Source organism: Chrysoperla carnea, chromosome 3 (assembly GCF_905475395.1).
Source record: "Chrysoperla carnea chromosome 3, inChrCarn1.1, whole genome shotgun sequence".
In the NCBI taxonomy this organism is placed as follows: domain Eukaryota; kingdom Metazoa; phylum Arthropoda; class Insecta; order Neuroptera; family Chrysopidae; genus Chrysoperla; species Chrysoperla carnea.
In genome coordinates, this window is record NC_058339.1 from 16,705,429 (window position 1) to 16,730,154 (window position 24,726).

The 24,726-nt window shown below is 29.7% G+C and overlaps 7 protein-coding genes across 7 annotated transcripts; 4 read left to right on the top strand and 3 right to left on the bottom strand.

The window, feature by feature from the left end:
- The first annotated feature begins 2,607 nt into the window (after window positions 1-2,607).
- On the top strand, window positions 2,608-4,789 carry LOC123295540 (protein canopy 4-like). The gene is made up of 3 exons (XM_044876924.1): window positions 2,608-2,804; window positions 2,875-3,221; window positions 4,347-4,789. Exons 1-3 carry the CDS (start codon window positions 2,708-2,710, stop codon window positions 4,545-4,547), a joined length of 645 nt encoding a protein of 214 aa, XP_044732859.1. The 5' UTR covers window positions 2,608-2,707; the 3' UTR covers window positions 4,548-4,789.
- Window positions 4,790-5,407: 618 nt separating this feature from the next.
- Window positions 5,408-7,073, bottom strand: LOC123295054 (28S ribosomal protein S33, mitochondrial). Its single transcript, XM_044876262.1, has 2 exons — window positions 6,923-7,073; window positions 5,408-5,764 (listed from the first exon to the last, which is right to left on the bottom strand). Exons 1-2 carry the CDS (start codon window positions 6,928-6,930, stop codon window positions 5,425-5,427), a joined length of 348 nt encoding a protein of 115 aa, XP_044732197.1. The 5' UTR covers window positions 6,931-7,073; the 3' UTR covers window positions 5,408-5,424.
- A 3,708-nt stretch (window positions 7,074-10,781) lies between these two features.
- LOC123295891 (N-sulphoglucosamine sulphohydrolase) lies at window positions 10,782-13,828 on the bottom strand. The gene is made up of 9 exons (XM_044877352.1): window positions 13,819-13,828; window positions 13,722-13,751; window positions 13,239-13,368; window positions 12,991-13,127; window positions 12,770-12,920; window positions 12,213-12,451; window positions 11,561-11,854; window positions 11,284-11,456; window positions 10,782-11,084 (listed from the first exon to the last, which is right to left on the bottom strand). The coding sequence occupies exons 1-9, from the start codon at window positions 13,826-13,828 to the stop codon at window positions 10,782-10,784; spliced, it is 1,467 nt and encodes a 488-aa protein (XP_044733287.1).
- LOC123294971 (phosphomannomutase) lies at window positions 13,658-14,643 on the top strand. Its single transcript, XM_044876161.1, has one exon. The coding sequence runs from the start codon at window positions 13,876-13,878 to the stop codon at window positions 14,626-14,628; it is 753 nt and encodes a 250-aa protein (XP_044732096.1). The 5' UTR covers window positions 13,658-13,875; the 3' UTR covers window positions 14,629-14,643.
- Window positions 14,644-15,911: 1,268 nt separating this feature from the next.
- Window positions 15,912-17,798, bottom strand: LOC123294970 (methylglutaconyl-CoA hydratase, mitochondrial). Its single transcript, XM_044876160.1, has 4 exons — window positions 17,497-17,798; window positions 16,763-16,934; window positions 16,273-16,436; window positions 15,912-16,214 (listed from the first exon to the last, which is right to left on the bottom strand). The coding sequence occupies exons 1-4, from the start codon at window positions 17,750-17,752 to the stop codon at window positions 15,949-15,951; spliced, it is 858 nt and encodes a 285-aa protein (XP_044732095.1). The 5' UTR covers window positions 17,753-17,798; the 3' UTR covers window positions 15,912-15,948.
- Window positions 17,799-18,082: 284 nt separating this feature from the next.
- On the top strand, window positions 18,083-21,265 carry LOC123294478 (ubiquitin carboxyl-terminal hydrolase). The gene is made up of 2 exons (XM_044875524.1): window positions 18,083-18,184; window positions 20,212-21,265. Exon 2 carries the CDS (start codon window positions 20,228-20,230, stop codon window positions 20,903-20,905), a length of 678 nt encoding a protein of 225 aa, XP_044731459.1. The 5' UTR covers window positions 18,083-18,184; window positions 20,212-20,227; the 3' UTR covers window positions 20,906-21,265.
- Window positions 18,257-18,802, top strand: LOC123295892 (EKC/KEOPS complex subunit TPRKB-like). The gene has a single exon (XM_044877353.1). It carries the CDS (start codon window positions 18,269-18,271, stop codon window positions 18,800-18,802), a length of 534 nt encoding a protein of 177 aa, XP_044733288.1. The 5' UTR covers window positions 18,257-18,268.
- Window positions 21,266-24,726: the final 3,461 nt, after the last annotated feature.

Genomic DNA, 24,726 nt, shown 5'->3' on the forward strand with positions numbered 1-24,726 from the left:
TTATATAGTATGTCCGATTCAATCATCAGTCAAACCACTCAAATTTGTTTCATTATATTTTTCTCTAAGTTTCAAAATATTAGTCAATGCTTAAATCAGAATTTTCCTTTTTCTTCTTTTATTTAAAAAGAGTTATAATTATTAATTTTCGGCATTGGTAAATGACTTTTTATTTATTTTCAAGAAGGAATTCGCTTATTTTACGTAGCTCCTGCATAACAAATTATTTTGCTAAATTGCAGAGTAATTAATTGATATAGTGTATTACATAATTATTATTATCACATACACCTTCAGTTCGGGGTTAACCTTGAGCCTATAAACTTCATTATTATTTCTAAATTCCGTTTAAATCGCTTCAATAGTTTAGGTGTAATAGAATCTGAATCCATTTTGTTGTAAGGTAGGTAGTAGCAGCTGGTTTTGCTGATACTCGTTAATTTTACTTACCCGGTATTCGCTATATCACATGAGTGTTAATCATAACAATCTGGAGAAATAATTTTTGTAGTTTGATTTTATTGATTCATATACCTTAATTTAAAATAAAATTTTATATGCATGCTATATATACAATAAAAATTCTGGCCATTTCCCACATTAATTTTAATCATCATATTATTATGTTTAATATCTTTCATATATTTGATTAAAAAAATTTATTATATTTGAAAACTATTAAGAAGGTTTATTCCGTATTTAAATTAAATATACAAATTTTGTCTCAAATTATTATGAACTATTTATTTAATTTAACAAATTCTTTAGAAAGATTTTTGTACAATTAAATATATCTATTTTTGGTATTTTCCAGCACGTCATAATTCGTAGATTTAAAAAAAAAAATTATTCATGATTTTGATTATCGTAAGACATGTTCAAACAGTACCTACTACTTTATTACTTGAAGTATACGCGAGTGAAGTATACGAGTATTTAAACAATTAACTGTTACTGAGTTAATTGTTTAAAGATGTTATCTTGTAACAAGTTACCTGTAGCTGTGATCGTGTTACGCTATTATATATCAATTATTTCCAATGAGGCAATGGAAATAAATATTTAGCCGAACATACAAATACGATAAACTTTTTCAATATCTACGGAAAAGGCATTCCTACAAAACATAAATAAGTTACCTTTGTATTACTTTCTGTTAAATAACAGGAATTTTCATATCAAAGTGCTATAATTAAGTTTATCACATAGAACCTTCGTAAACAAAGCACTTGACCAGAAAGCTGCTGCGTAAACTTAGCGAATTTTCTTTGTAAAACGTACAGCATTTTTTTATTATACTAAATTAGGCTGCAATCTCTATTATGTTCAATGACACAGGTCTGCACAAAAAAAAAGTTTTTTGTCAGCTGCATGAGATTTAGTATTAAATTATATGTTTTAGAATGCGCTGATTTCAGAAGTGATGGCCATTTTTTTCTATCACGTAAGATTTTTTTGCAAATTCAAACACAAAAAATTGGTGAAAGCACTCGTTTATTAAAAATTATACAGTAGCCTGCGAGCATAGTTGCATTCCATCTTCCTTGATACCGTCTCTCGATATCGAGGACATCCTGGTGAAACCGCTCCACCTATTCTTCACTGTAAGTAAAATGGACCTCCAGGCTTATCTTACAGCCTTGAGCTTCGTATGCTGCTAGTTGAACAATGGTTTGTTAGTCAGGATCCTTAGTATTTCCCAAAAACTTTCGCACTACATCCTTGAACGATACCCAAGCTTCTTTTTCCTTCTCAATCATACTTTCCACAAAGAGGGTGTCAGTTAAAAGCCTTCTTATGTCGGGGCCAGTGAAACTCCCTCTTTCAACTTTGCTTCTGACAGCTTCGGGAATTTTGTTCATAGATATTTAAAACAGTTTCCATCCTTTTGCAGTGATTGTTTCATCAATCCCAATTTGATATGGAGAGGTGGCAACAAAACTTTTTCTGGCGGCACCAAAGTAGTATTGATAACATTTTTTTCCCAGGTTTTAAAGTTTCTCGAAGTGGCTAATCACTTCTAGTCCAGTGCTGTTTTCTGGCTCTACTATCCCATAAGCATAAGAAGCATGGGTATTTAGTATAGTCTGCCTGCTGACTAAAAAGCATCGTGAGTATTTTGAAGTCCCCACAAACCATCTATTGATGGTCCTGATATTTGATTCTTTCCAGGGTAATGGCCAAATTGTTATAGTTAGTTTTCTTCCATATGCACAGAACCCATTGGAAGCGAAGCTTATTTATTTTTATTTTGCAATATTACTACTTTAAGACTAGTTTATGTTGTTACTAATATCTATAAAAACCTATGTGATAGAATGTTTTGAATAGTTTTCCTGTTTTTGGGAGCTCAAAATCTATAAGAAAATGTAAAAAAATCCTATGCAGTTTTTTAGTCGCAGACCTGTGTAATTTGAATATGAATTTATTAACTCTTAACAAAAGAGTATATAATTAAATAATTTATCAGATGATAAATTGTAGTGATTTTAATTTCGTACAATTATATTATAGCATTTTTTTTTTAAATAAGCGACCCTACAACAAATTAAATTTTTACACGTTGATTAAAAATTAATTTTTGATAAGTTTTTCCTCTCTGTATGTATCTTTAGCTTTTAATCTATCATTCCAGAAACAGTATGCATAATTGCTTGAGTTAATTGCTTATATTTTAGCCACAAAATATATTATTAATATTTACAAAATGTACATTTACTACATATTTTTAATTATTTTAAATATTAATTATATTTTCTGTGATCAAAATCCTGAAGGAGTAGAATATGCGAACAAATGTGAAGGTTGGTTATTTTTAAGGTTATATTAAAATTTTTTAAATAAATATTACTGAATTCGAATTTTTTGTTGTAGTTTGTAAAATATTAGCAATAGAATTAGAATCACGTTTAGATGAGACGGGAAAAACCCATGATGTACTAGAAATTGGATATCATGTAGATGATGTCAAACCGAAGAAACGAAAAGAATATAGAAAATCAGAATTACGACTTTTAGAATCATTAGAAAATGTTTGTGATCGAATTTTAGAATATAACATTCATAAAGAACGAAGTGATAGTACGAGATTTGCAAAAGGAATGAGTCAAACATTTCAAACATTACATGGACTTGTTGATAAAGGTGTCAAAGTTGAATTAGGTATTCCTTATGATCTGTGGGATAAACCTAGTGCTGAAGTAACAAATTTAAAATCACAGGTATTTAAAAAAAAGTTATGATTATAGTTTTCTGTACAATAATTATCCAGTCAAATTAGTCCATAAAATATAAGTAAGGTTACGAAAATTCCCATACAGGTAAAAATTGGTATGAATGTTCAGAATACTATTATAAATGAATTGTGAAAAGTTCCCATCAATCCCCCTTGTGCAAACAATTTTATTGAGGGGGGAAGTTTGCAAAAATAGGCTTTTCGCGTTTTTCAGCAAAACTATGAGTTTTACAGCAAAAATAGTCCAGACAAAAATTATAGATAATCCGATTCTCTACCAAAAGTGTTTCGACACCTTCTTTCATAAGTATTGCCATTTTCGTGATATAGCGGTTCAAAGAATTGAATAAATAATTTTTTTCGTAATACATTTTTGAACCGTTGTACGAGTAAAAATAAGAGGACTTATTTTTGATGAACCAGCTTCTTCTTCTTGGCGCTGTCTTTTCACAGCATCAATGCTACTCTTTTCAGTATAATTTTTTCGATACTGCACATGAATTTTTACAGATATCTGATCTTTCAGGTACTCCGAAAATTCACCACCTCTTTCAATACTTACTACTAACACTATTTTGTTGAGTAGGAGACCTTTGAAACGAGGCAGGCATACGAGCATCACCACGCTGACAATTGAATGGAAGACAGATGTTCCTCAGGCTATGCTACTAAATAAAAATAGGGACGGAGTTCTTGACGTTGATTTATGTTCTAAAAATTTTAAAATTTGTATGTATGAGATATAGGGGCTCATTTTTTTACTCGTATAACGGTTCAAAAATGTATATAAACGTGCATATTACAAATAAAATAATTTTTTCAATTCTTTGAATCGCTATATCACGAAAATGGCAGCACTTATGAAAAAAGGTGCAGAGATATATTTTGTAGCAAATTGAATGATCTACAATGATTTTTGGTGTTAAACTCACCGTTTTGCTGAAAAATGCGAAAAACCTATTTTTGAAAACTTCCCCCCTAAATAAAATTTTATGCACAAGGGGGGTTGATGGGGATTACACCTTCAAAGTGTAATTTAACTGGATAAAAAGTACAATTCTAGAACGACGTAGGCTTTCAACTTCTTAATTTTTGTTTGCTTGTTTTATAGTGTGAAACATTATTAGAACAACATGAAAATGATATCGAAACATGGTATTTCAAACATCAAGGTGATATTTTATTAAAAAAATATTTGTGTGAGGAACGAGCGTTAAAAAATCAAGACACAAAATGTTTAAATGAACAATTAAAAGGAGACACTGGAGCAAAGCAAATTGATACAGACACTCCAGCAAAGACTGAGCTGTGAATATTAATTGTATTTAGGTTGATAATTTTAGTTTTAAAACAGTTCGATTACATTTAAAGTCACAACAAAAATAATTGTTACTTTTTTTAATATATTTATAAAAACAAAATAAAAAAAATTTTCCTACCATTTCTTTGATCTCATAATCTGTAAAATAAATTCAAAAATTGCATTATCACTTTATCATAATTATGTAATTACATGATTCCGAAGTTTTATTAATAAAACTGTTTTATAAATAACTTTTTTTTTATTGAATCAATGAGAACCTAAAGTTGATTTCAAAAGAAAATTTCAAACAAAACCTATGGATTTTATTTCGTAAAAGGATTTCATTATAAAATTAATCTTGGAAATGAGTATCCGAGTCAAAGTCAAAGTCTCAGTTATAATAGCTCCTAGAGAACTTAAACATTTTGCCTGAAACGTTTTTCTCTTTCTTAGTTCTCGAAAACTGCCGTACGTCCTTAAATGAGTTGGCGGAACAAATGAATGTAAACCTGATATGGGTACCGGAACACAGAGACATTCCAGGAAATTGTGAAGCCGACGTGCTTGCCAGAAATGGCACAATGCTGCCGGATACAAGCATCAATAAATACCCGGGAGTTCCAATTTTGCGGGCGTAAGCATAGATTTATTTATTCAGACAGACTTCTACATACATCCAATGAATTCAAGAGAAAAAACTTACAAATCTCTATTGACTTCATTGTCCATTATTTTTATGCCTAAGCCTAATTCATTTAAGGAGAAATCTAAATAAAACATTCGAAATATTAATAACAATAATTTTATTAACAAAAATCACAAATACATAAATATATCTAGTCAAAATAAAAAACGTTTTAATGGTTTTTTTATTTTACATTAATGTTTATTTCTTTTTCGCTCGTTTTCCTTCCCCTTTCTTAGGCGGTGCCTTACCACGTAAAGCTCTCAATCGTGTCATTTCCTCTTTGAAATCTTGATGTTCGTCACGAAATAGTCCATAATCACGAAGATTTCTTATCAATACATGCGTTTCAACATGCCGTGGATAATAAGCTACAATATCTGGACGTTTATGTAATGGTTCTTCACTAAACAGTTGAACCACTTTCATAGATTTTGCATTGGTTGGTCGAACAACTTCACCGAATATTCGATTACTCAATCGATTCATTCGTCGTGCATAATTTGTTGTATTTTTTATTAGATCAGCATATTTATACATCCTAAAGTAAAAAAGTTTCTAATAAAACAATAATAATATTATATTACTTATTGTTGTTGTTTACTTATAATTATGCATACGATATTTAAATCATGGTCTATTCGATTATTTTTGATGTAATATGCTACATACAGGCGTAAACTAAATATTGACAAATATCTTGTCTAGTAATCTTAATTAAAGAGAATTGAAAAAAAAAATAAACAAAAACAAAACCGACTTCAAAAGAGAAACTTTTCCAAAACAAATTAATATTCACTAAAAAGTAAAAAATAACGATAATATAATGTAGTTAAAATTATTGTCATTTTTGGAGTCGGTGTCAGCCAAGGAAACAACTCTGACAGAACAGTTTTCTTTTTGTTTGAAAGTTTTTTTATTTTGTGATTTTTAGTGAATCAGAAGTACACAAACTAATTCGTCACTAAAAAAAGAATCACGGAAATCGGTTGGCGCGATATTGAGTTATTCGTCCTCTTGTCGTGCATACTTAATGCAAATTTAAGACTTTTATGGTTTTCTTATGGATGGTATTATCATAACTGGACTAAAATGAAGTGAGACCACACGGGAAGCATCAGCTTCCAAATAGATAAAGAATCATCAAAATCGGTTAACCCAGTCAAAAGTTCTGGGTAACAAACATTAAAAAAAATACAGTCGAATTGATAACCTCCTCTTTTTTTGTTTGAAGTCGGTTAAAAAATACACTCGAACCAGGAGTTCAAATCCGGGTTGGTGTCCTGGTTCGAGTGTATTTTTTTCAATTTTCTTTAATTAATATTATATTTTATATGCAATACCATCAAAAATTACTCAACAAACTTTATTTTTGTTATTATGTAACTTTTAAAAAATTGCATATTTCTAATAAAACCCTTTCCAGGAGAAAGCACTATAAATAGTTTTTATTTGAAAATGTAACTTTTTCTTAATTAAATTTACGATTAACAGTGAAATTTAGCAACTTTTATAGTTTTTCATAAATATATGTGATAATTAATTTCGAATATACGAAATAGTAAAAAAAATAAAAAACTGCATTAATTTGTTATCACTGCATGAATGCATATCTCAAATACTTGTGTGAATTTTTCAAAATTTAATAATAAAACGTAAGTAAGTCAAGGAAATTAATTCAAATTTAAAATAATCATACCCAGACATTATAAAATTCAATTAAATATATACATTTACGTTGATAATTTACGTTTTACAAAAAGTTAAACATTTAAATTTTTATTTATTAGGTTATAATAATTATTACTTTTGATTAATTGTAGTTACGTAATCTTCCCATAGATAACACTAATGTAAAACTTAGTAGCGGGTAATTTAAAGTTAACTGTTAATTAATTATTATGAATCTTGATTTAGATTTGGTTGTAAAATGGTTTTGAAGAACTTTTGTTACGTATATTATGCTGCTCAAAAGATTTTTGAATGTAAAAAGTGTATTGTTCACATGTAGTGTGTTGTTTTTGTTGTGGTTTGTACACAGAGCACATGAAATTTATTTAATGAGACAAAAGTACTTCCGTTTAGTAAGCTATGCAACAGATGTAAGTTTAATTATTTATTAAAAAATAGATCGGAAAAAATAGAAAATAGAAGTTAGATCGAGTCCTGTACGTACGAATCAAATTGGTAATCTTGAAATGCCACGCATTATAACAGGCGCTCTTTAACTTTATTCGTTAGGTTAGAGTGGCTGTCCTGGGGTGAGACACACTTAGACCATAGGGTCCGTTGTGATGCCGTTAATGGGTTGGCCTATCCCCGGCCACTACTCCATGAACCATTTGGAGCTGTTGAAGAACAGCAGGAGGGCTTTGATGTCGACTGACTTTAGGTCGGAGAGGTCGTCAAAGAGAGGCTGGTTTAAGTAAGTTCATCTCCTCATGACAAGAGCTGGGCAGTGACAGAGAAAATGAGACATTGTCTTCTCCTCGTCACCACTGTGGCAGCTCATGCAGTAGTCGTGATACACTGCCAGGCCTAAGCGTTCAGCATGCTTGCCGCCCAGCCAGTGTCCTGTGATAGCCGCAACAACTTTGCGAACAGAGGCCCTTGGAATGGATATGAGAACTTCGGAACGCCTGCGATTGTACTCAGACCATATCTGTCTTGTAGTGCCACAAGTACGTTCTTCCCTCCATCTAAGATTGGCCTTTTTCAGGATATCCTCTTTCAGGAGTAACTTGCAGTTCGCAAATGGAACTCCCGGGTATTTATTGAAACTTTATTCGTAATAATGTTAAATTTCTTGAAGGTCTTTGAGTGTGTATCGAAACTATGGTATTAGAATTCACAGATTCCCTTGCAGTTTTTGAATTCGATACACAAATAAGGTGATATGGTTTTGTAAATTATCATTTGTAATTATAACATCCCATCTTTGTAATAATAAGCTCATGACTTTATTGTGTTAGTATGAAGAGCGACAAACATTATTTTTGCCCGGAGCATCAAAATAGCTAGATCGGGAAACATTATTGAAAAGTATAATTTTAAAATAGTTTTAATGAGTTGTAATTTTTATAGGTAAACGAAGTTGAGGAAACTATTGCACATTTAAATACAGTTCTAAATAGAACGAACAATTCAATGGATGAACTACGAGAAAAAATACAACAGACGTATTCAAATAGTCATCGTAAATACATTAAACATCGTCATCACAAAAGCTGATATATATTTATAACGTAAACTTTATATGTAATATTAATTATGGGCTTATAAAATTAACAATTATACAATTATGTAAACATTAGATGTGTTGTGAAATCAATTGATCACGCGAACCAGCATAGAAATGCTTTCAGCAAATTGAATTGAATTTCAGAACACACGCATTAAAATGGATCCGTCCATTAATATACGTTTATAACTACTAGATTATCGTTTCTCAGTCTGAGGTTTATGTTTAAATAATATAAAAGTGATCGCAATTTTTCCAAAAAATATAAACTAGACATTTCTTTTGGTTCTTACTTACGGCGTTGTGGTTGATACGATGCACTAGATTACCAATACAGCGTCGTTTGTCCTAAACAGGCTTGCTGGTCAAGTAAATAATTGTAACTATTGTAATGATTTAGATGTCTCGAATCTCTAACTTAGCTTATTCAGTTTTATGTTTTTCTGAACACGCCCATTATGTAAAACATCTTAATTATGAACTAAAAACATTTATCTGGCCCGAAAAGAAATTCTAAGAAATATGTATTACTATTAACACAAGCACTAGGGTTGTCACCACAAAGTTCCGGGAAATAGATTTATTAATTTCCTTTGGCCTAAATTTTGATATGGTTTTAAAGGCTTTAACAGTGCAATCTGAAATCTTCATTTTTTGAAGAAAACGAACATCCATACTATTTTAGTGTACAATTAATCGAGAAAATAAAACCGAAAAACAGCTTCAGTAATGGACTTCTCGCCCGTAGATTTTTGTCCCACTTTATGGGCGTAAATGTCTAAATTTCTGGGACAAATGCCTTATTTCCTCGATTAAATTTGATTTCTTTACAAAAGGATTTAAAGCAGTTTAATTAAATACTTTTGTTGTAAAGTAAGAAAGCGAGTCTAATTCTCCCCAATTTGTTATGCCAACGATAAAAGCATTAATTAAATTTTTTTGCAACTTATGAGTGATATAAGTATGTATTTGTATTTAAAATATTTTAAATTAGAAAAAGTGTCAACCGTTCAAAGCTTTAAATTAATTATTCATAAAAGATTACTTATTTAACATATTTTTCCAATTATAAAATAAAATTTAATAATTAATTGTTTATACTAATGAGTATACAAAAAATAAAAACTAATAAACATTAGGAGAACTTTGTTTCAAAATGTATCAAGTTTTCTTGTAAATTTTAAATTAATATGTTTTGTGCCACATAAAATATTTGTTGTTGAATTGTTTTAAATAACTTTTTTCACATCCTAAACTTTTCGATAGACAATAGACTTTCCTATTGACAAGCTATTAGAAACTTGTTTATGAATCAATAAAAAATTTCATGAAAAATATGTCTACTCTGGTTATCAGATGGGTGAAGGTCGACCTTATACCATCTCCTACACTTCGATTGAAAAGGATCAAGCGAAAACTCTACATTAGGCCTTTCGTTTTGACTTACTTAAGTTTAAATTTAAATTTTACCAAATTTTTTTTTGGTAAGCTGATTCTCTACCTTATGTGATTAATATCAAGTACAATTTTGAGCGAGGTCATGAGGTTTAAGACGCGTACCCCATCCGAACTGAAATCTAACAATGAAATTTTACATTATTTTTAAATTTTCATCTGATTTCTAAAATTTATTAGAAATAATTTACTAAAACAATTTGGTTCTCATTAAAAATTTTTTTTGGCAAATAATAAACTACTCTTTCATAATTACACAATGCTATAAATTAGCGGCATTCTTATTCCTTATACTTCTAATTGAGAGTTCCACTAAGCACTCGCAACAATCAAACTCACGAGCGCTGTTTACCGTTCTACTTGCTTGCGGGCTTTATAGTCATAATCTTAAGTGGAATGGATTGTGGATCGTTTTGAGCGTTGATCGTCGTTATGAGCTTGGCGTAAACGAAAATCTTGACGTCATTTGTCAGATATAATGCCGACAGAAATACTTTGAGCGTTATGAATGATTAGTGGAACGTACCCTCAAATAATGTAAAATTAGACTCATATAAAAAATGTTGATGTTTCAAAGGTTTTATTTTTATATGTTACAAATGTTTCCCGAATTCTAAAATAAGTTATTTCATATTTCAATGTACCTCTTACTTTTTAATTCACTTCCACTTGAAATAAATACTAAATTGATTGTAAAATATTTTGATTTATTGAGAATTACAACTTTTGTTTGTTTCAAAAGCATCAAATTGTTAAAATATTGTGATAGTTAATGTATATGAAAATCTACAAACACTAAACGAATTTATACATAGCTTTTATATGAATATATGCAAATTAAAGTCTATTAAAATTCAAAAATTTAATGTTTTTTAATTTTTTCTGTTAAATTATCTAAACTGAAACAACTATCACCATTATTGCTTGGTTCTAAAACACCATGTGGTGCACATATCCAAGGATCCTTTGTTAATTTTTGCCAATTTAATAATTTCATTTTTAAATCTTTCAATATTTCTTGATATTGTTGCTTACCAACAACATTATTTAGTTCTTCCGGATCATATTTTAAATCGTACAACTCCCATTCATCTCGATAATAATATGAATTTAATGTCTTGTACCAATATATATCTTGATGTGAACGTGTTCGATTTAAAATATCCTTAAAAAAAATGTTTTTGATAAATTAATTATGAATTATTTAATCCTTACGTAATAAGAATAATACATAAGAGTGGTACCACAAATGGGTAAAAATAACAGGTATGGAGGTCATCAAGTTATGAAAGTGGTAGTTCCATCGACTACGTCCTGTCAAAAGTCTATATTATCTATTAATCGGGCGAAAGATGAATACATACCTGAAATGTTGGTGATAAATAAAAATCTTGATCAATTGGGAATGGCATTTTATAGTTTATATTGTGTATTAATTTATATCTTTTGGTGCGTACCGCCCGCATTGGATAATACATAGTAACTTCATGATGGGTCTGACTAGCAAATACAACGTCGCTGGCATTACTTGGTGGTTCTGAAAAAAATTTAATTCAAACAATTAAATCTTTGTATGTCCACTTTGCCTTACGGAAAATCGTAGTATTTCCCAATTGGACTGTGCCTGCTAAATTACATTACCTTTAATTAACAATGGGAGTAAACTTTTTCCTGTTAATTCATTTTTTGGATACTTAATGTTAAACCAATCTAAAAACGTTGGCATAATGTCCAATAAACTGGTTAAAGAATATGTTACTTGATGTCTTCGTTCTGTGTGTTCTGGTGATGAAATAAGAAGCGGCTCAGCCAAACCTGGATCATATAAATTTGTACGGCCACTTGGAAAAGGTATACCATTATCGGACGTATATACAATCAATGTATCATCTTCATGTCCAGCTGCTTTTAATTCTTTCAATACTAATCCAATACCTATTCGTAAACATTATTTAAATTAATTATATTAAGCATTTCTGGTTTGTAGATACTGACATCCCGTAGAATTATATGAAATTGAGTAATTTTTTAAATCTTCGGATTATGGATCAAAAATATCCAAAGTCGCAAAGTTCGACTTATAACATTGTGTTCCGAAATACATATCAGTATAGTTTATATTTAGACGAATAAATTTAGCTACTGGCGATGATTGCAATCGAAATATCGATATTTAGCGAGAAGTCTGTTGTATGTTCTTTATAAAATTTACTAATATAAAATTTTATTTCATTAACTATGGCCTTAACTCGAAGGCATTTTTATAAATATAATTCATTTTCATAAAATTTACCTTGATCTAATCGAGAAATTGTAGTATATTGAGCAGCTACATCAATTCTAGCTTCTAAAGTATCGGGAATAAAGTATGGTAGATTAATTTCATCAGGTTGATAAATGACGGGTATCCAATCAGGAATATGTCCCATTCCTGGTTCACCATTTCCAAATTTTTCGCAAAATGGTCCATACTGAGGATGTGTATGACCACAACGATGTGGATCATGAAAAGCCACATATAAAAAGAAGGGTCTGAAATGTAAATATGCAACTTATAACATTTTTAACCCACAACTTCTGGCATCCTACTCGAATGGCTCTAAGATATAGGGGATGGTAGACGGAACACTGTAGAGTCAGTGACAAAGAAAGGGTTTAGGCACTTGTTGGTCTACCCTGCAATACGATGCATGTTTCGCTTTAGAGAAAGAATGGTCTGGTACAAAAAAGGCGACACTTGGATATGGGCCTAAGTCCGAATTACCATCAAATTCGTCACTGAATGTTAACAAAATATGTGGATATACATATTTTTTGTAATTTAAAGCATGTATTCAATAAAATTATTACTTCTCTTTTTCTTGCGATAAAAATTCACGGACTAGTAGCTTAATGTGTGTTATATTGCGTCCAACTTGAAGAATAGAATTATTTTCTTCAGTTTGTGAATAATCAAATGAATAAAGTGTATCCGGCCCAACATGTTTTTTACCAATAATCCCTAGAATAAATTAAACTTATAAATAGTCATCAACTTCGTGCTCATATAATTATGACGAATATATTTATACCAGTTCTAATTCCATTTGTTTTTAAAATACTTGGTAAACTTTTTAAATTGTCAAAAGAATTAAAATGATGAATGCCTTGATGTAAACCATACATTCCATTTTGATGACTGGGGAGACCAGTTAAAATTGCTGAACGACTAAAATAAATAAATATTAGTTAGCATAATACTCTCATTGAACCAAGTAGCAATTCGAGCTTTGAGACTTTAAATTTTCGATCGAACGCGAAACATTTAAAGAAATTTTACCTAGGAGAACAGCTACTAACAGACGTGTATGCATTGTTGAAAATCAAACTTTTCTTTGCTAATAAGTCAAGATTTGGTGTCTGACAAATTTTATTTAAATAAGCTCCAATTTCAAAACCTCCATCATCGGCTAAAATAAAATGTTTGTAGTTTAAAAGTAATTATAAAGTTTTACAGTCTTTGTTAGAACTTTTTAAATTGCCACACAAAAAAAAAAATGTCAAAATGTAGGTAGTTTTATATACATGTTTTCTTCTCGACGCCAGATGTCAGCAATAGGAAAAAAACATGGCCGCGCCCATATGAACAAGAAATATCGTTACCCCTTAATGACTACTGTATCATATGTTATCAAAAGCATGTTATGATACCACACCGGTATATTTATCAATATTTACATAGAAAATATAAACTAATGGATAATTACCATACAATAAATTACACATCATCAAAAATATATTTAAAGATAAATTCAGTGCTTACCGAGAATAAAAAGTGCATTTTTTATTTTAATTGAAATAGAAAAATTACACAAATTCAATATAAACCATAATTTAAATAAAATCATATTGGAAGAAACAATAATTCATAAAAACAAGTGGAGCAATCAACAACAACTGTTACATTTCTCGTTATAATGGCAACAAGAGATAAAACATTGGTTCTGTTTGATGTTGATGGTACATTAACCGCAGCAAGATCCGTTATAAAAAAAGAATTTGAAAAATTTCTGATCGAAAAAGTGAAACCACTTGCTCATATTGGACTTGTTGGTGGTTCCGATTTTAATAAAATTGCTGAACAAATGAATGGGGACGATGTAATCCATAAATACGATTATGTTTTCCCGGAAAACGGTGTTATTGCTTATAAATATGGTGTTGAACTTGAAAATCAAAGTGTACAGAAATTTCTTGGTGAAGAAAAGTTACAAAAATTTATTAATTTTGTTTTAAAATACTTATCAGATGTTTGGCTACCATGTAAACGAGGTACTTTCGTTGAATTTCGAACGGGAATGTTGAATATTTCACCAATAGGGCGTTCTTGTAGTCGACAAGAACGTAATGATTTTGAAATTTATGACCGTGAACATTTAGTTCGTCAAAAGATGATTGATGCATTACAAAAAGAATTTCCTGATTATGGTTTGAAATATAGTATTGGAGGACAAATTAGTTTTGATGTATTTCCCATAGGATGGGATAAAACTTATTGTTTAAAACACGTTACTAGTGATTCTAAATTTGATAAAATATACTTTTTTGGTGATAAAACAGACTTTGGTGGAAATGATTTTGAAATATTCAATGATAGTCGAGTAATTGGACATAAAGTTATCAATCCAGATGATACAAAAGTAAAATTAGAAAAGTTATTTTTACTTTAATAATAATAAATTAATTAATTAATAAAAAATACATAGCCCTGGTGGAAAAAATATTTGAAGAAAGAATAAATTCTGAAAAAGTCTTAGGAACTTTGAATTTCTCAACGTTTTTGGGCTAGTCTAATTCAGAGTTATTCAGAGTTCTTAATACTTTTTTAAAGTTTCTAAGACTTTCAGAGTTTTCTAAGACTTATTAAGACTTATTCTTTTTTCAAATATTTTTTCCACTAGGGAAGTTTTTCATTTTTCAAACATTGATGAAAATTAATCTAAGCTAGAATTTAAATATATGTGTATAGATTTTAAAAAGTATTTAAAAGTACAATTTATTTTATAAACCGGGGTGCCTATGTTTCTAATGTCCAATTTTTATTAATATTGGGCAACAAATTACACAGGTCTGCGACTAAAAAACTGCATAGGATTTTTTTACATTTTCTTATAGATTTTGACCTCCCAAAAACAGGAAAACTATTCAAAACATTCTATCACATAGGTTTTCATAGATATTAGTAACAACATAAACTAGTCTTTAAGTAGTATTATTTATACAATAAAAGTAAATTAGCTTCGCTTCCAATGGGTTATTCTGTGCATATGGAAGAAATATAACTATAACAATTTGGCCATTACCCTGGAAAGAATCAAATATCAGGACCATCAATGGATGGTTTGTGGGGACTTCAAAATACTCACGATGCTTTTGGGTCAGGAGGCAGGCTATACTAAATACCCATGCTTCTCATGCTTATGGGATAGTAGAGCTAGAAAATAGCACTGGACTAAAAGTGATTGGCCACCCCGAGAAACTTTAAAACCTGGGGAGAAAAATGTTATCAATACTACTTTGGTGCCGCCAGAAAAAGTTTTGTTGCCACCTCTCCATATCAAATTGGGGTTGATGAAACAATTTGTAAAATCACTGCAAAAGGATGGTGACTTTTAAATATCTATGTAAAAAATTCCCGAAGCTGCCAGAAGAAAAGTTGAAAGAGGGAGTTTTCACTGGTCTCGACATAAGAAGGCTTTTAACTGACACCCTCTTTGAGGAAAGTATGATTGAGAAGGAAAAAGAAGCTTGTATATCGTTCAAGGATGTAGTGCGAAAGTTTTTGGGAAATACTAAGGATCCTGACTACAAAACCAATAATTTGACCAGAGAATTTTATTTTGCAAAAAACAGTAGCCACCTAGAAAATGTATATGATTTAAATTATTAAAACTGAACATTTTGTTGGAAATTGAATGTAAAATAATAAAGACTATGTATTTTAGGTGAAAATTTTATTCATATTTTATAATACAAAAAAATTAAAAATGTTACTCTCCTTTATAATTAGGTTTTCGTTTTTCTTTAAACGCCTGAAGTCCTTCAGTTCTATCTTTGGTAGGTATAACTTGAGCATAACAAGCTTCTTCAATTGCTAAACCAGTACTTAAATCAACTTGCAGACCTTTATCAATTGCTTTTTTTGCCATTTGTACGCCTATTGGTCCGTTTGGTGCGATTTCTTCAGCAATATTTAAAGCCTTATTGAATGCAGCATCTAACGTACTGTTTTGTTTCACCAGGTGGTTTACAATTCCTAAAATTTGCAAAATTATTAAAACATTTTAGCCGTATTAAAACTTCAAAGAAATTACCATATTTTTCTGCTTCAATTCCACTTAAAGTACGCCCGGTAAATATAAGTTCTTTAGCTAGCCCAGGATTAATAAGTCGTGGTAACCGTTGAGTTCCGCCAGAACCAGGTATTATTGCTAATTTTGTTTCAACCAAGCCTAATTTAGCAGTATCTGCGACAATTCTACAATAAATTTTACAGATTCAATTTTTTTAAGTGTCTTGTAATTAACTCAAATACATGGTGACTAATATTAAACAAGTGCTGCTTTTCTAAAGTGATAGTTTTGGCACACAGCGTATAATTTGTTTAGGGGCCGATTTTAGTTTATAATGTCATAAAAAATAATAATCGCCAAGTTTTGTACAGATCAAAACTCTTTGATGCTTATACGTCTTATCATATGCAGGAAAGGGGATATTCGCAATTATTATTTTTATTTTTGCTTAGATACAGGGGGGTAGGAAATCATATAAAGTTTGCTTAAGTAATACTTGAACGACCCTTACCGTAAGTCACAAGCTAAAGCTAATTCCATACCACCACCCAACGCAGGTCCATCTACCGCAGCAATAACAGGCATTGGTAAACTTTCAATATCTTGATTCATTTCTCGTAATTGACAAACAAAAGATTGAACTTCCTTATCAGTCATAGTTGCTCTTTCTTTTAAATCAGCGCCTTTAATAAACATAGCATGCAAAATCAGGACTTTAATTGATCTATGGAAATAACTTTTTAAGAAAGTATCAACCAAGGTCAAGGAACTTTTGAAAAATAGAACATTGGTGAAGTTTAATTTAATTTTTCTTCGATATTATTAAAAAATGTCCCAATCCTTGACTCCTACCTGTGTGGGATAAGGTTACTTGTTCTAGATTAAAAAAAAACAGAATTTCTTTTACTATGAAATACAATGAAGAAATATGATTTTTATCGATTCACAATGATGTGGGATTCTTGTACTTTTGAAAGTCCGTTGAAAAATTAACGGTATATCTTTTATCTGTAAAGTTTTTATATGCTCAATACTTGAGTTGTTTTATCGAGGACAACTTTTTGAACTTTAAAGTGTGTTTTCGCTTGAGTCTAATAGTAGGTACAATTTAATCGATTCGAATTTGTAGTTTTGCTAAATATAAGTTATTTTAAATCAGTATTAAAAGATCGAAATACTTAAATTACCTAAACTGTGTTCTTCAATAAAACAACCCAAGTATAGATTGTAGACTTGTAGATTTACCTGCACAAAAAATACCCGGTACCAAACTTCGAACAATTGCAACACGTACATCTTTATTATATTTTAATTGATCAATAATATTATTCATAGCCTCTACAAAACTTTTACTCATTGCATTTTTTTGTTTTGGCCGATTAATACCAATTATTGCAACTTCATTTTCTAAAATTTTCCGATATTCTAATTGAACATCATTATTAATAAGTTTCGAAAATGTTCGAATTGATTTTTGCAACGGTATAAATTGTTTAAACATTTTGTAACCTTCGAATATGTTATTAACTATATAAATAATTACTTTCTACTGAAAATACTTGTATAATTAATAGTTGTTTTTGTGTTTTATAAAGATAAGCAAGTTTTAAATAAATAATTGCTCTTTTTTACAAATTGAACTTTGGATTTAATAACAATTTCTTAATATTTTCATTACAATCAAAGAATAACCATATTTAAAAAAAAAAAACTTATCTATTTAGATTTAATTAATATAATCTTTTCTCACTTCTGATTACACACAGCTGATTAAATGAATATAAATTTATATTTCGCGCTAATAAAAAACATGACTCAGATGATTTCCCGTATTAAATATTTTAAAGTTTCTCATCTTGTAAATCTAAATTAAAATTCCTGTCTGTCATTTTACCGGTATTCAATTACAATATTTATTCAAGTTTATTTCGAGGTAAATATTTCTTTATTTATACTTTTTAAATCATAATCTTACAATATTTAATTTATAATTTAGATTGTTCAAATTTATTTTAAAATGACACTACAAGAATTTGAACTTGATCCCGACTTAACAACAAAATTAGTACTGACAACTTTTACCAATGTCACGAACATTAATGAAATACGGCAAAAAATTTTGAATGGCTCTTTAAAATGTGGTATTTTAAAGGCAAATTTAATTTTTGATTCAATGCAAATTATTGTAGCTGCAAACAAAACTCTAGTTTCTGAGAAATACGGTCATATGACCACCAAAAATATTTATACAGAACTATTGTTTAATTTAAATTTATCAAAAAATATCACCCAAAGTTTAATACGATTTGGAATTGATGATAAAGACACAAATATTATTGTCGTAATATTTTGTAGTGGTAAAAATGATGAAATAGTTTCTGAAATTTTGAATCAAATTCAAGGTGAACAAATTACTTCGTTTCCTAATAAATTTGCTGATGAAAGTAATATTAAAAAAATTTACAAAATTCCTGACAATGAAAATAAAGTTAGTAGTTTAATTGATTCTATTGTGAGTCGAATTGCTACAAAAGATTTTGTCTCTTGTTGAAACTTCATATTTTCGTACTGTTAATGGGAAGTTTTCATTTAGGTAATCTTAAGTATCCAAATTTGTTAAAATAATAAGTTTTTAGAAATGTTTTTGTAATTACAATTCATCTTTCAAATTACAATTTTTGGGGGTTTTTTCTTTGACGATGAATACTAATACAACTTTGTGAGGTATGACGAAAAGTACGAGTAAAATTTGTCGAGAACTCGAGATATTCTGTACATTTTTCGAAACCATAGGCTCGCGATCTTTTAAGGAAACAATTATAATTTGTGCGTTCCTATATATTATATTTATGTCGTATGATCCCGAGGGGGACATAGGGCCTCTTTTTATAAGGTTTCAGTAATGGTTGGGAATTTAAGGTAGGGCGAGCTATTAACACACCGCTACCCGATCTTGCTGGTGGGGCTGTCACCTTAAGGCCTGCAAGCTTGCCTGTGTGTGTGTGTGCAATACCCCGCCTGACTGGGGGTGTGACTGCTAGCAAGAGAGTCTTGTTACCAAACCTAGGTCAGCAACTCGCACTGATTACCAACCAAGCTGAGAGGTCCAGGATCCGGGTTGCCCAGGCTGGCCTTTCCAGCCCCCCTCATCTAGTTTTGCCTGTAGACCGATACAGTTTCCCGAGATGTTTTAGCTTGGAACCATAGATGAGAGTTGGAATAGTTGTGGTTACCAGTCTCCTCCACCACTGACATATATCAGTGCGGTCGTTTTGGATAAATACTCCCATACAACCCGCGTTCCTACCAATCATAATTATGAGGAGATGTTTACTTATATGATCATTTGATTTTATATGCCTTTGGCCACATACAACCATCATGATTGGATGTTACTATTCCGATATTAAGCCATTGGAAAGTTTATCATAGACTATTTAAAGTTTATTTAGTGAACATTGAAAATAATTTTCCATATTATTAGACTCCACATTTTCTCAAATTTTTTCGTATTTTGGTCAACATTGAAATACTTTCTAACCACTTCTAAACAAAATCGAGCTAATGAGACACTGTGATTTATCGCCAGCTTACTGTGGGGATCTTTTATCGAATATTTTTTAACGAATTTTACATTTTTCAATGTTAATGTACATTTCCTTGGATTAATAGTTTGTAAGACATTTCTAGATTCATTTAATAATTTTTCTAGACGTCATTGTTGTTGTACTTTAATTATTTAGAAAGTTATCCAAACGAATTTTTATCCTTGATATTTGTTTCTAATGTCGCATTGCGTGTATCAAAACGATCAAAATACTCACATTGAAAGAACATTTTGAACCAATCATATTATTTGAAAATAAGAAAAAAACGTTTGATACACGTATTCTATTTTATTAATTTTGTTTGGATATTCTTATTTCTTGTTGAAATCTAAACGAAAGCTTCTCATTACAGTATATAAACTTAAAAGATGGCTGCAACATGGTTGCCACTTGAATCAAATCCTGATGTAATGAATAAATATCTCCAAAATTTGGGGGTATCTGAAAAATGGAATATCGTTGATGTTTTTGGTTTAGAAGAAGAGGCTTTGCAATGGATTCCACGACCAACATTGGGCTTAATCCTTTTATATCCAGTTAACGAACAATCTGAACAACGTCATGCTGAAGAGAAAACCGACGAACAAAAGATATCTCCAAAAGTACTCTACTTAAAACAGTACGTTCACAATGCATGTGGAACAATTGCCTTGATACATAGTATTGCCAATAATAGAGATAAAATAGAAATTGGCGATGGACCATTAAAAAAATTTTTGGACGAAGCTGACGGCTTAGATGCATCTAAACGTGGTGAATTATTACAGAATGCAGAAGGGATCATTCAATCACATGCTGAAATTGCATTAGAAGGGCAAACTGCTGCCCCAGAACCATCAACGCCTATTAACTTTCATTTTGTTGCATTTGTACATGTAGATGGAGATCTATATGAATTAGATGGACGTAGAAGTGGTCCTGTTAATCACGGGCCCACAACACCAGAAAAATTTGTTGAAGATGCGGCCAAAGTGTGTAAACAGTATATCGAACGAGATCCAAATGATGTACACTTTACTGTTGTTGCCTTAGCTGCCAAGGATTAAACTCTGATACTTGAAAATTCTTAAAAATTCTATGATTCGCCTTTTTCAAATCAATTAGGCTTTCTTTAATTCATGTAGCTTTAAAATACATTTGAAATTAATGTAATTGTTGTATTTTTAAGCTTCTTAATTTTTTTTCAAGTTTAATTTGTACAAGCAAAATTTATTTAATTTATACTTTTGAATTAATTTTAAAATTGGCGATGTTTGCACAACGAATTTGAGTGCTTATAATTTAATGCACGTAACAATTAGACGCTTTTTAAACTTGTCGTTTAAAATGTGCTTTCACGGATTGCATTGAATAATACCTCCAATAAATTAATATAGGATATGCATAACCAAAACAAAATTTTTTTTTTTAATTTCTTTCGCGACTGATCTTTAAAGAGTTTTTATTCAATGCAATGCTGTTTGATTGAATATATAATTTGATGAATCTATGCATAATTTTTGTACTTGTCTTTGTACCACATTTAGAAACAATAAACCAATGAAATTGCAAAGAAAATTGATATTTTAATAATTTTTTTTATGGTGATTGGTGGTAAAAAATCATTTCCATGCGTTCAACAATTCTAAAATATCTCTGTAAATATTAATAGCTTAATTATAAAAATTTCAATTTGACTAATATTAATTAAGAAATTAAAAAATTATAAACGATAATTAAAAAAATCGAAACAATTTTTTAATCCCCAATTTCAATAAAACTCTATACAAGGTATTTTCTCGATTTTATAACACTATTAAGTGGTATATAGTGTCATCTATGAACATCCACTCAAACTAATAATATTTAATTAATTGGTATATGGTGCCATCTATGAAAATCCACTTAAACTAATAATATTTCAATAAGTGTTACCCATGTTAGTTTGAGTTGTTATTCATAGATGGCACTATATGCCACTTGATGAAAGTTTATTAGTCTGAGTGAATAATTATAGATGGCACCGTAGACCTCTTAATGAAATATTGTTAGTTTGAGTGGATATTCATAGATGGCACTATAGACCACTTAATAGTTTTCAAATTTGTTTGTGTGTTCTTCTCAATTTTTTCAAAGGGAAATTTCAAAAAGGGAAAAAATTGCAAAAAAACTTAACTTTCGACTTGTATTATGCATTTATATTTATTCAAATTTCATCTTTAAAAATAAGTACGCTAGTATAAACTAACTACTTGATTTTTTACGTTTTTTTTTTATAAACTATGTATACAATTTGCATAAGCATTTATTTCTAAAATTTTTTGATCAAAATATAAATATTTGTAACAATTGTTTATATAATTTCTTTTTCAACTTATTATTACATTTTTAGGAAATATACTCAGTTTTCATTTTAGCAGATTATTTTTTTGTCTATAGATACGTTTTCCCAATTATTCATGATTTTATTTCGTTATAAACCTGGACCTGCGTTAAAATATTGTAAAAAATGGTGTAGAGTTTTGGAAAGTATTTTAAATATATTAAAATTATTATTAAACCTTGTTTTATATTAATGATTAATTTTTAGAAAAAAAATGATATATACAGGCTGTCTTTTTTAAGTTGACATATACTTGAAAACTCGAATAATAAGTTTTATCGATAAAATTGCTTCAAGCAAAAAATGTTGGCTCTTAGTTTAAAGTCTGCGTAAGATGTGCACCTAATCGGGTTCGCAGACTTTAAACTTGACCCCGGTTTTTAGACTCAATGAAAACCCCGGTTTTGAGACTCTATTCCATACTTGATAATAGATAGATGAACATTTTAAAGAAGAATATTGTTAAAGTGTTCGTCTAATGTTTGATAATTATTAATTAGGGGGGGGCTTTTAACTAAACTGGAAAACTTAGAATGAATTCAATATCCGTATAAAATGTGCGCCTTTGAAATTAACATTTTTCGTCTGAAGCATTTTCCTCGCTTAAACTTATTTTTCAAGTTTCACGCCAAGTTGAAAAAACCCTGTATACTCTGTGAGGTGATAAAACGAGTACTTTCTTTTATTTGATACACATAAACCATGAAACAGATTTTTCAATGAAAAATAATGACAGATAGGCAGGCTAGTATCTACTATCAAAACTTGATCGTTTTCTAACTGAATTGTAATCTTATATTAAAATAAATGAATGGGAAAAAGGAACAAAATACCATTACTTTTATTCAATAACAAGTCATAAATTTTATACTTTTAGGCCAAATGCAAATATAATAAGACCTAATGTGTATTTGTATTGATATAAAAATAATTTTCTACCAATAATGTAATTTGAGACAAAAAATATTCAAACAAAATGATTAAGATTTCTAACTCAGGTATAAATAGTAATGATATCTGGCATATCTCGGTCAATTTTGCAGCTAGAAAGTAGAATAAAAAACGAAAATGAGCACAATGACTTCAGCCTTTTATTTAAATTTTTTTATTGGTTTCATAGTATTTTTTAATTTGCAAAAAACTGATTTTTTTTACCTCCCGAAAAGAAAAAAAAACCAAATAAAAACTGTGCCAAATATCAAAGATGCAACACTTTTTTCTTAATAGATACATACATAAATAAAATTGAGACTTTTGGAAAGGTATATTTTGGGTAGAGGTTATTAATTATTTTCCCTGTTTAAAAAAGTTAAGGCTTAAATAATGTTTAGTTTTAAAACAACCATTGAAGGAGTATTACGTCTAAAAGAGGCACTCTTTTAGTTAGATTATACACAATATATATATATGACTTCGCTTGCTTATCTTTTATGTATAATTATTTCTCTAACCTGATTTCTGTCACATCGCGAGATCTTTCTTATTCCTTTATCAATTTCCATTATGGACCCATCATTTTAAAGCTTATCAAGCTGGCTAATGACGAAAAATAGACTCACGGTCTAAAAATGTACCGCTCAGGAAAAAATAGGCTAGAGAAATAATATTAAGATTTATTTTGTTCAGTATGTAATTTGTATATCATATCTATAATAAAATTGTCTATAAATAAAAAGTGTTGATATTCATTACTTATATGTTATTTTTCTAGCCCTTTTTTAGTCACGGATACCTTACTGCGGAATTCTGCACGGATCGAGCTAATTTTACTATAATTTTATATTTTTATTTTATCGTAACATTGAGTTAAATGAAAGTAACAATTACATTTACAACGAACTTCGCATTTCTACCTGAACACAGCCTGCATAATTTATTAATTTTTTAATACATTTTTTTGGGTGAAAAATTATCATTTCATTTTGTGTAATGCAAATCTTAATGATTACAATTTTCAAATTTCACTTATTATATTTTGAGTAAATTTATAAATATATGACCTTTTTATTTAAAAAAACCTTAACTTTTTACATTAAAGTAATCGATAATTTATGATAATTTCACACAATTGAAAATTGATGTCCTTTCAGTACGGGATTGATTTCTCGAGAATTAATTACGTTTTTAATTATTTCCCTAATGCACCGTTACTGTGAGTGAGGTAAGAATCATACTTAATAATTTTATGGTAAAAAATGCTTTTAAAATAAGTTTTTACTAATTAAAGCTTCACTTAAAAATATAAAACCATAATCTTATAGCTGAAGAAATCACAGATACGCGAATTTTTGTTTCTATGCGAGAATTTAGACAATAGTCACAGATATTCTGATGAACTGTGTGGAATCATGATTGAAAAATCTTTCACTAATCGTATTTCAACCATTGCTCTGGCCTGAAATCATCTTAAATTTTCCAAAATCACAAGTTAGAAATTTAAACATCATCAGTTGTTTAAATTTTACTCGTGCTACGCACGCGTTGTGCAAGTTTCGCATGCGTAAG

Excerpts from the sequence above, each read along its gene's own strand:
- LOC123294478 (XM_044875524.1), top strand. The coding sequence starts at position 20,228 with ATGGCTGCAACATGGTTGCCACTTGAATCAAATCCTGATGTAATGAAT.
- LOC123294971 (XM_044876161.1), top strand. The coding sequence starts at position 13,876 with ATGGCAACAAGAGATAAAACATTGGTTCTGTTTGATGTTGATGGTACA.
- LOC123294970 (XM_044876160.1), bottom strand. The coding sequence starts at position 17,752 with ATGTTTAAACAATTTATACCGTTGCAAAAATCAATTCGAACATTTTCG. Across the intron at positions 16,935-17,496 it reads ACCGGGTATTTTTTGTGCAG|GCGCTGATTTAAAAGAAAGA; the intron begins GTAAATCTACAA and ends TGTTTATTAAAG. Across the intron at positions 16,437-16,762 it reads GCTTTAGCTTGTGACTTACG|AATTGTCGCAGATACTGCTA; the intron begins GTAAGGGTCGTT and ends AATTTATTGTAG.
- LOC123295891 (XM_044877352.1), bottom strand. Across the intron at positions 12,921-12,990 it reads AACAAATGGAATTAGAACTG|GGATTATTGGTAAAAAACAT; the intron begins GTATAAATATAT and ends AATTTATTCTAG. Across the intron at positions 11,457-11,560 it reads ACTCCCATTGTTAATTAAAG|AACCACCAAGTAATGCCAGC; the intron begins GTAATGTAATTT and ends AATTTTTTTCAG.
- LOC123295892 (XM_044877353.1), top strand. The coding sequence starts at position 18,269 with ATGACACTACAAGAATTTGAACTTGATCCCGACTTAACAACAAAATTA.
- LOC123295540 (XM_044876924.1), top strand. The coding sequence starts at position 2,708 with ATGTACATTTACTACATATTTTTAATTATTTTAAATATTAATTATATT. Across the intron at positions 2,805-2,874 it reads ATATGCGAACAAATGTGAAG|TTTGTAAAATATTAGCAATA; the intron begins GTTGGTTATTTT and ends TTTTTGTTGTAG. Across the intron at positions 3,222-4,346 it reads TAACAAATTTAAAATCACAG|TGTGAAACATTATTAGAACA; the intron begins GTATTTAAAAAA and ends CTTGTTTTATAG.